The sequence below is a fragment of the Crocodylus porosus genome, unplaced genomic scaffold, assembly GCF_001723895.1.
Source record: "Crocodylus porosus isolate Cpor-Errol unplaced genomic scaffold, CroPor_comp1, whole genome shotgun sequence".
NCBI lineage: Eukaryota > Metazoa > Chordata > Crocodylia > Crocodylidae > Crocodylus > Crocodylus porosus.
In genome coordinates, this window is record NW_017728917.1 from 28,138,941 (window position 1) to 28,150,045 (window position 11,105).

The window sequence follows — 11,105 nt, forward strand, 5'->3', positions numbered from 1 at the left end:
GGTCTCTTGAGGGTGGAGTTCCACTTTTTAGTTAATGGTCCTTCTGCATGTCTGTTTCATGCACCAGCAGGATATTGCCCTCATGTGTTGTTGTATGGGGAGCTCATAGGCATATTCTTTCCCAAGCCCGTGGAGTTAGAGGAGCTGCCAAAACTAGCATCAACAAAGTTTAAACTGAGAGCTCTGCAAGTAGAGAGGTGATGGGGGTATGAACAGGTTTGGTGGAATAGATCTGTGGCTATGGTCTGTGTTCCCCATTGAAGTAACTTTTCCTTCAAATATAATTTGTATGCATTTATGCACGTACAGTGTTTGTTCAGACAGTATCTTTGTTTTGCAGGTGAAATGTGGATCACCAATGGTGAAGGCATTTGAGAGAGAGAAATCGTATGGCCTGCCCAGTTATGTAACCTACACTGTTAGTTTATCTGATCCAAGAGTTACAAGCCAGGGGTCCTTATCAACCACGCTTACGATATCTAGCACAGTGACTGACCAGTCTATTACTATTCCAGTGACAATTATTTATATAACTGGCAAAAGTGGGCCAGTGAGACGTAAGTTTCTCTAAATTTTTGTGTCAGAATAAAATTCTAATTCCCATTAATGTTCAAGGAGTTACAGAATTTAATGTAGTTTAAATCTGAGCTGACTGCTGAAGCTATCTATCACTGTTTGATATGCACTAATACCCTGACAGTGAGGTTTGCATACAAATGTTGAGTGTGGCTGAAACTGGACACCTTTCCTTTTATGGTTCATTCAAAATGCAATCACTCTTTTAATGTACACTTGCCCCTCCAAGATACCATGATGCTTTAGTAACCAACAGTACTTTTGCTGTTAAATGCATCTAATGCAAAGGTATTAAACACAATATTCAAAATAAAATAAGATGTAGGAAAGGAGTCTAATTTATATTTAGATCAGATTAGAGAGATAAGATGCGATTTATAACATGGTTATGTTATCTCTTCAATTGGTTCCACAGATGGAGCCAGCTTATTCCAACACTTCCTTGATTCCTATCAAGTAATGTTCTTCACGCTTTTTGCACTGCTAGCAGGGACAGCTGTTATGATCATAGGTAAGAGTATAAAAGGCTGCAATATTGTTCCTTACTTTATAAACATTATTTTAACTGTGATTTAAATGAATAATTCCAATGCTGAAATTTTTTTTTGTTGTTTGTTTTGTTTTTTTTAACATCTCTCAGCCTACCATGCAGTATTCTCACCGAAGGAACAGCATATTCATCCAGCATTCACCCCAAGGACAACTCCTCAACATAGCCGTAACAGTAAGCAGCTGTTACCCAGTTATAAATTAAATAAATTGGTTACCCTAGCTATTTCGTTTGAATGACTATTAAGAGATATCACTAAAAGATGTCTGTATCCTGAAATAGATTGCAAGACTGGCACAAAAGCACTGTACATGACTTTAGAAACATTTTCTTTGTTTGTTTTTTTGTTTTTTACTTGATTTTTGAGCTCACATACTGCATTCTGCATTCATGTGACTTCTTAGCTAGAAACTACTTCTAATTTTACTTGCAATAAAGATGAGAGTCAAGATCTTTTAATGGCAGTTTGGATGGTAAGGGAATAAGTAGTCTGTTTTACTACAGGGTTTCCATAATCTCCTGACAATGATTAGGAAAATAATCGCATTTACATTTTCAACAAAAATATTATTCAGTTTCTCAAAGTTGTATAGACAACCAGCAGGTTAAACAATTCATATTTGTTACTTTAACTGTAGGGATGACTAAGCATGCAAATAGTTCATGGCCTTTGGCAGGGAATATTTCTTCATATTTTAAGCACATAATAAAGTGCTTCACTAAAGAGCCTTGGCTCTTTAGCATTGTCCATTGTACTATTGTCCTTAGTTTGTTTCTTAGAATCACTTTGGGAAGAGCATTCTTGATTCTAATAACCAGCAATTCTAATATGCACAGCAAAGTAAAAAAAAAAAAATAGAGAGGCCAATCGAGGAATTCTGCGCAGTTTTGGTACTTCGTTTATAATTTACTCACTGACTACAATAAATTTGCATCCTAGCTTTGTAGCAAACACATATAGTTGGGAGTATAGACTGAAGAATACTTGATTCTAATAGTGGGGAAACAAGTTTGTATGTATGGATTATGGTTTAAGATTCAGAAATTAAGAAACAGAAATTGCACATACAATGCTTTTGCCATTTGTTTTTTGGATGTTGATTCTAGTAGACAGTCAATGCCGTTAAATGAGATACCAATAAGCAACACAGTCTTATAGTATCATTCAGATATTTGGGTGAGGTAAAGCAAATCAAGACTATCAGTTATCGTTTATTACTGAAATGAACTGTGCTTTCTTATGGGCGTGTATGCACAGGCAGTCATGTGTTTGTGGGTGGGATTTTTTATTATAATTATTATTTCCTTATGACAGTACCTAGAAAAGCCTCCTATGTATAAGTAGATGAAAATGCACCCAAAATATAAAAGAAAATGTTTCAGTTTTCTCTAGACTCCCTTCCCCATTTCCAAATGCTCTAAGAGTAACTGTTTTTCTGCCTTCTCACCATGTCCTGTCTCTTTATGAATACAATTTTCTTTTTCCTCTCCCCATTTTATAGGTTTTTCTGCTTCACCTGCAAGTCCTTTCAGTCCTGTGTCTTCAAATAGAAAAAGCAGCCCTTCCTCCATTCTATGGAGTACTTCTTAGCCTCTTAAGCTTCAAGAGACTACAGATTCATCTGCATAAGGGCATATACTTGGGTTTTTTAAAAGTCAGTGCCTTTACTAATAGTAAAAGTGTTTCACTGTGGAGGAATCTCAGCAAAGTTTGAAAATTTGCAGATGCTCAGTAATGGTACAAGTTGTCTTAAAGCATACTGTATAACACCTTTTAAAAAAAATGCCTGGCATTCCTTTAATTTTTATGGGGATGCTTTTAATCCTCTAAACTCTATTCTGCTGTTTTCTGTTTTATGCTCAGTTGACAAGGATGACTGGACAATAATCAATTTTTGTGCTAAGTTGGCATTCCTGCACGCTTCAAGTATTGGAAGCTACATTTAGGAGAAAATGGTAGTGGCTTTTATTTACTTTCTGTAGAAACTAACTTTCTTTTAATAAGTTTTTTTTTAAAAAAAGGGAATTAGAAAAGCAGGTAAAACGTGAGCCAAAAAATGTGAAGGATTGTATGTGTAAAAGGACTTAAGTTTTACTTTGGGTTCCAAGACTCAGGAATGTACTGCACTGATAAGTATTCTTATATTATAGCCTTACAATGTGAATCTTCATTATAACTTGCCAGTTTAGGAATGCTGTGATAACTGTGAATAAATTAGTTTTTTTAACAAAAATAAAAACAAAAAATATACAGATATGGTTTCTTTTAGGTAAAATTGCAGTATTCCTTTTTGCTACTGTATGCTTATGCTGTGACCAAGAATGCAAAAAAAGCATGTGCCTTCTTAGAAGAATCTGCATTTGGTAATAAAGATTTCTAAAATTATGTAGAGGTATGCAAATATTTTAGTTGAAGGCAGTAATTTTCATCACCTTTTTAATCGTTATTATAAATATGAAAGATATGATATTTTTATTGATTGATTGTTTTAAAAATATAAATACCTCTGCCAAAACTGAGCCTACATCCATTGCCACTGCCCAGTTACTGCCTCATAAACTGAGTAGCTTGTTTCATGGTAATGATAAATTTTAGTTGGTTTATTCTGTCTCTGATGCAATATACCTGCATACATATTCTCTGGGCACCCTAAAAGATTGCCTTTTACTATTAGGTAAAGTATTAATGCTAAGATCAGCCAGGAACTACTGTGTTCGTAATTAATATCTTACCCAATAATAATAGTGCCTACTGTATAATGTGTATGTATAATAAAATACTTATGTATGCAGTGTATTGCATAGTTATTACTCTGCTATTTTATGTGTGTGTTTCTGATGGACTAGAACACGCCCACACCCATATGACATTTGTGCACAATTGACAGATAAATCAGAAGTTTCTTGACTAAACCAGGTGGTAAATTACTATACACACTCAGACCTGCCATGCTTTCAGAAAGTAAAGCTGCTAGCAATGTGCACAAAAGAGAGAGGTTTTTTTTATGTTAATTTTAAACGTTGAGAGAAACAAAAGACTGTTGTTCAAGAAGTTGCCCTAAAACATTGGCCCTAGGATAGAAAAATTACCTCAATTATGATGTAAAGAAAACCGTTTGTTTTGTGGATCACAACTGCAGATATTTTCTCTTGTCCCACAGGCGCTATTTTGCAGCTGTTGCCCTCAGAATTGGGGTTTGTTTACATTTAGGTATCATTATCCATGTTGCAGCTGTGAATAATTCCTGAAGTGTGAATTGTCCAAAAGAACCATAATGAAGGTAGTCACAAGTGTTCTGATTAAAAAAACAAGGCATCACAACATATGTGATCAACACATGAAATTATGCAAGAGGAGACAGGGATGTACACACAGACAAATTGTGTGGCATGTAGGGTTTTTTTATGCAGTTGTTACTGAAAAATTAAGCACTGTTAATTATTGATCCTTTGTGAGGTTTTTTATAATTTATTTACTAGCTATTGAAAGAGAAATGTGCCTTACATACTAGTACTGCTTAAAATTGACAATTTGGATGTATATATGGGCATTTATACTTGTCTTATTTAATAAAGTTTTATAAGATTACTTAATATAGCGCTACTGACCATTTGTGTTTTCTCCTGTCTCCTTAAAAGCTAACTGTGCATTCGTTACCTTTTTGTGTCCCTTGCTGTCAACCCCCACTATGTGACTATGCCTTGATGTCATTAAATTTCAGTTCTGTATTGAAAAACATTCTGCTTGTGGTCTCTAATGAATTCATATAAAATTTGATGAGTTTGAAGTAAAAAAGGCATTTGCCCTGTCATTGCCAGGCCTGTAAACTTACCCTAGGACTTGACAGTCAAGCCAGCTTCTTCCTTTCACACATATCACCATCACTTAGAATGATCCTGCACTGCAGTTTATGCACTGAGGACACCTACAATTCCATTGTCTCCAAATCGTGTCCTGACTTTTGCCTGTGCATTCCCTTTCACCTTTCTTGTAATTGCAAAGAAATTATGGCATAGTTGGGAAAATGGTACAGCAAGGTGTCACTGACTATAATTTGTCCTTTGGGATTTGAAGCATGGTAGGACTGAAAGAGAATATAGTTGGATTTTTCAAATGTTAGGGTGCACCTGGAAGGGGGAGTGGCAGTAGGGGTAATAGACAAAGTAGAGATTTCTCAGATTTACTTTTTAGGTTTTACTCAGTATAACAGGTTGTCATTTTTCACAGTACAGTTTTTCCCTGTGGCAAACTTGTCCCAACAGGAAACAATATGAACCATAAACAAATACATAAAGAATATGCAGTTAAATCCTGTGGTCCTTTCCCAGACACTGAGAGGGCAATCCCAGCTCTGTGTTGCCTCCTCAGCCCTGCAGCCTTTCCCCTCCCTTACCTCCCCTTCTTGGCCACATCCAGACAAGCACAGTTGTTGTGGTAAGTGGCTCTGCAGGCTCATCTGCAGCACCATGTACTGCACATTCACTTGTTCTCCACACTGCAAGGGAGCAGTGCGGGGGGTGTTGAGCCCTTGATATCCAGGGCTCAGAAAAAACCCTCACAAAAACAGAGTGGACATGTGGAGGCAGAGCATGCTGCTCAAAACTGGAGTTTAGCCAGCCAGAGCCATGCTGTGGCTGCTGGCCAGGCTCTAAGTGGCAGGATCGCCACTGCTGCAGCCCCAAGAGGCCTCGAGGGAATCCTGCTGGGGCCAGTCCAGTGCTGGCCCCAACCTCCTCTACCCCCACCCAGGGTAACCTGCTATGCTCCAGAGGGCACATGGCTCAGGTTTTCCCCAGGGACAATTAGCAGTAGCACAAGGTATCCTACTGCTAGTTGTCCCTGGGGAGCCAAACGTCCCTGCTTGTATGGATGCGGCCCCGGGAGCTTTTAAGTTCCTCTGTGGCCAGCCAATCATCCCTGCCAGCTAATCCAGGTATGCTAGGCCAGCAGGCTATCCTCTTCTAACTGCCTGAGCCATGCACTCTGTTCCATATTCACCCTCCCACAAGTACAGCCCAGGATACACTCTTCTATTTCTTGAAATCTCTTCCCCCCTCTCCAGAGAAGTCTGTATTTGCATGTGCTGGTCCACGGGGGTGGCATATCAGTAAATGGACGATGTGATCTTGTCCACTGGGAGTTGGCCTCTCACATAGCTTTAAGTCATATTAGTGGAGCATGGTCAGTGGCCAAACTAAAATGGACCCCTACGCAGTAATAGCAAAGGTTCTCCACTGCCCACCTAATTGTCAGATACTCCTTTTCAATCACAGCATACTTCTGCAATGGGGGAGGAGCAAACTGTTGAGATACAGGAACCCCTCCCCCCCCATGCCCCACTCCAAGGCGTGTGTCTGCAATATAAATTATTTTAAGTCCAGGCTGCACAGAACCAGCACACTGCATCATAGCCTTTTTCACCCACTGGATGTGGTCTGCCCATGTGTTTGCAAGTATTACCGTGTTGTCCAGATACAACATTTATAGACTCAGTGTAGGCAGAGTATTTTGTCATTAAATTGTGTCCATCAAGTGTTAGAAGGCTGCCAGGGCTCTGTATAGACCAAAAGGTACAGAATCCTGAACTGATATAGTCCCCAGGGCATTGCAATGGCTATGATCTCATGGGTTGCTGGATCCAAAGGTACTTGCCAATACCCTCTGGTTAAGTCCAGGGTGGTTACATGCTTTGCATTGCCTATTCCCTCCACCATTTAATCTATTCTGGGCATAGGGTACATATAACTTCATAGATCGTTAGGGGCTGGAAGGGGCCTTGCAGATCATCAGATCCAGCCCCCCTGCTCTAGGCAGGAAGATGACTGTGATTAGGTGACCCCAGTGAGGTGACTGTCTAGTCTCCTCTTGAACATCTCCAGGATTAGGTGACTCCACCACCTCTGGAGGGAGTTTATTCTACAGTCTGGACACACTGACTGAAGGAGTTTTTCCTGTTGTTAAGCCTGAAGTGGCCTTCTGGGAGTTTGTACCCATTGGTCTGGGTCTTCCCCGGGGTGCCCAAACTCCTGATGCACTCTTCTGATGTAGCAGTAAGCCACTATCAGGTCCCCTCTCAACCTTCTCTTTAAGCCAAAGAGGCCCAGGTCCCTCAGACTTTCCTCGTATGGCTTGCCTTCCAAGTCCCTGACAGTATGGGTGGCCTACAGTAAAGTTTCTCTCACTTCACCCCTGCCCTCCCCCCTCCATAGCTTGACCTTGAGGGTTTCAAGCTGCTTATCTCTGGAGCCAATGTCAGCCTCCAGAGAGGTGTACTGGTCTCACATAGAGGGCTACCCCTCCACCTTTTCTCCCTACTCTGTCCCATCTGTGCAGGGTGTAGCCCTCTACAGCTACACTCCAGTCATGTGAGGAGTCCCGCCAGGTCTCTGTGATCTCTACCAGGTCATATTGCCCACTAGAGAGCAGGAGGGCTAGCTCCTCCTGCTTCTTCCCCATGCTCCTGGCATTAGTGTACAGGCAGCTGAGCCCCCCCACCCAGCTGACACCCTCGATTTCCTGAGATGCTGTGGGAGAATTGTTTGGTTAGCATTTTCAAAAACAGTTGTGCTAGTGTCCTCCACAAGGGAGCTTTCCTGTGTGCCAGTCGCCAGGCATGCTCCACTTGGAGTTTCCCTATCCCCCTCAAAGTCAGTTTAAAGCCCTGTGCAGTAGTTCAGGGCCTCACCTGTCCGCATGAGGTGAATGCCATCTCATCCTAGAAATCCTCTCTCTGAAGTGCATGCTGTTGTCAAAGAAATTGAACCCCTCATGGTAACACCACCATCTGGTAACCTCTTCCACGCAGCCTTCCCCCCTGTGTCCATGACCTGCAACAGGGAGCACAGAATACAAAACTACTTGAGCCCCTAGTCCCTTGAGCCCAGCCCCCAAAGCCCTATAGTCACTTATGACCTGGTCAGGGTTATTCCTGGCTGTGTCGTTCGTGCCCACATGGATGAGCATGGGGTAATAGTCGGAGGGATGGATAAGCCAGGGATCCTTTCCACAATGTCTTGGGTACGGGCCCCAGGGACACAGCAGACCTCTTGGGTTAAGGGGTCTGGATGGCAGATACCCCCTCTGTACCCCTCAGGAGAGAGCCCCCCAACACCAAATGGTGTCTCCTCCTAGGGGTGGGAATACTTACCTCCTCCTCCGATGTCTCTGTCAGAGTCTCCTCACGGCCTCACATGCACGCACACATGCACGCACACATGCATGCACACACGCACAGTCCTCAGGCCTCTACAAGCACCCCTGCGCTCACCCACCTTCTCAGCCTGGCTCTTACCTCCAGGATCTTCACTGGGGGGGTCCGGTGAAACTCATGCTTTGAAACTGTGTTGACCTTGCAGAAGTCAATACAAAACCTGATGGTGTGATTGGGATTTAGTACCACTATAATGGGTCTGTTCTCACTGGCAGATTCATCTATTACCCCTAAGTCCAACATCTTAATCTTGTGTTTTACCATTTCCTTCAGCCATGCTGAAATTCTTGAGTATTCCTTCTGGATTGCACAGCCCAGCTGAGACTAATCCGATGTTCTATCAAGGTAGTCCTGCCTGGAGTCACTGTAAAATCACTTTAAATTCCTCCAGTCGGGTTTTTATTTCAGTCTGTTGAGTTGGGATCAAAGCCTCCCCTAACCAGCAATGCAACCAGGGGATTCTGAACCCCCAGGCCAGCTCTTGGCAAACATGTGGAGACCACGTAGGCCTCTTGGGGCCTCCAGGGTTTTACCAGATTTGATGTGGTATATCTGAGAAACCCACTGTTCCCCCACTAGGCAAACTTCATGGTCTACCTGATCTATCCTCTGCCAGACCTCAAAAAGGCCTTGCCACTTTGCCAGCAACTTGCTCTCAGAGGAAGGAAACAAGTGTAAGACCTGATCTCCTTACTGATAAAGCCAGAGCCTGGCATTCTTATTATATTGATGTTCCTGTAGCTCCTGAGCAGCCAGGACATTTTCCTTTGTGAGGGTCCTCATCAGGTCTTATCTTTCTTGTAACATCAGGAGGTAGTGGATGACATTCTGTGTTGCTGTTGCTTGGGCCTGTCAGGATTCTTGTAACAGGTCTAACACATCCTAGGGCTGCTCCGATACAGTAATTGAAAGGGTAAAAAACCTGTGGCGCACTGTGGGACCTCTCAAGTGGATAACAACAAGTAGTGTAACAATTGGTCCCAATTTTAAGGCTTCTCCAAGACAAATCCTCAACTTCCTCTTGAGTGTCTAATTAAATTCCCAATTAAATTCCCAATTCAATTCCCAATCTGTGGTATACATACAGCTAGTGGTATGCAGACAACCTGTCAGTGGTACGTGTTAACAAATTTATTATAATTACTTTATATGAAAAAAAATTGCTGGTGGTATTTAAGGTGGTATCATTTTAAACCGGTGGTGCACAATCTGTCAGAGTTTGGGAACCACTGAACTAGACAATCCATTGGTACAGTGAAATCTTTACACAACACATGAAAGGCATACCCTGGTCAGTTAAAACCCCTCTAGGAATGCTTACCCGGAACATTTAGTAGATTGGAGGCCACTATTTGTGCTGAAGCTAAACAGATCACCACAGCCTCAGGGTGGGTGGTATAGTCAATGATGATCAGGATGAACCTGGGCTCCAGTGCTCCCACCAAGTCTGCTCTGACCCACTCAAAAGGTTTGCCAACCACTGGAAACAGGTACCAGCAAGAGCTATGAGCATGCCAGAGAACGACCAGCTGGCACTCAAGGCAGGATGCATAATAGTCTGATTTCTCTATATACCTCTTGCCAGCACTCTATCCTGGGTCATTTCCACCCCTAGTGCTCCCTCCCCATGGTACATCATGAGACGCGTTCAAAACCTGGTTGCAATACAGCTTTGGGACCAATAGTTGTGACTGCCAGGCCCCTGTGGCCTTGTCTTTGGCCACCCTCATCTAATATTATAAAAGCCTTTGTCTGTCTGTCCATAATGCTTTATTCACACTCTTGACTGGCTGTCTCGTCAGCCAATCAGAGTGCTCAAAGAGTGTTCGGACTGCAGGTAGTGGCAGCGCCACAGCAGAGTGCTGCCATGACAGCAGGGACAAGGGGACTGGGTGGGGCAAAGTCAACACAGCTGACTTGTCCCTCCTCCCCCCACTCCATGGAGGAGGCAGAGGCAGAGGCAACGGCGTTAAGAGGGGTGGGGAACAGGTTGGGCCAGCAATGGCGATGCAAGGGAAATGGGGAATGGGCCCGGCCATGCCGCAGCATGGGAGAAGAGCAGGCCTGGATGCTGCCATGAGGGCAGGGATGGGGTGAAGGAGCTGTGCTGGTCTTGAGCCCCCTCCCGCCCACCCTGCTCCCCGGAGGTGGTGGTGATGGAGCAGACATAATGGGGGGACAAAGCTGGCCTTACTCCCTGCCCCCTGCTCCCTGGATGCGGTGGCGGTGCTCTGCCTGCACCCCCTCCCCAATCATTTATGGGGAGGGAAGGCGAGGCGAGGCAGGCAGACACTAGCCAGGCAGCCAGGGGGGAAAGTGGTACCAGCCTCAAAACCATGGCAGACAGGGTGGAAGGGGCACACCAGCCTGGCTCCAAAATGGCAGTGGGTGGAGGTGCCAGGCCTGGCCCAGTTCCGCAACAGTGGCGGGGAGAGTGGGGGGGGCCCAGCTCTGAAATGGCAATGGGCTTGGCGGGGGGCATACTGGGCCCAGCCTGGCCCGAAAAGAGCAGGGGGGTGGGGCACTGTGGCAGAGGTGGGGGGAATGGGGAGTAGGCCTGACCCCAAAGGTGGGGAGAGGAGGGGGACCCAGCTGCAGGCTCTGTCCCTGCCTGCATCACCCCCCGCCCCAGTGATTCTTGATGGGCACTTAGATAGTATTCCAGAATTGTCCTTATTTTCCACAGCTATAATCTGGGTTTTCCAGCAAAATGTTATTTTCTTTCCAGTTAGAATGAGTCAAGGAGCCTTGATAGATATGTAGTTGCC

At 43.7% G+C, this 11,105-nt stretch overlaps 1 protein-coding gene across 1 annotated transcript in view; it reads left to right on the forward strand.

Annotated features, from left to right (window-relative positions):
* NUP210 (nucleoporin 210) overlaps nt 1-4,858 on the forward strand; it is a gene marked incomplete at its 5' end in the record, with an annotated part of 113,610 nt that extends 108,752 nt beyond the window's left edge. Inside the window, 4 exons of the mRNA XM_019537020.1 lie at nt 341-557; nt 992-1,087; nt 1,217-1,300; nt 2,629-4,858. Coding sequence (XP_019392565.1) covers nt 341-557; nt 992-1,087; nt 1,217-1,300; nt 2,629-2,717 — 486 coding nt within the window. The remainder of the gene's footprint in view (nt 1-340; nt 558-991; nt 1,088-1,216; nt 1,301-2,628) is intronic.
* Between the last annotated feature and the right edge of the window lie 6,247 nt (nt 4,859-11,105).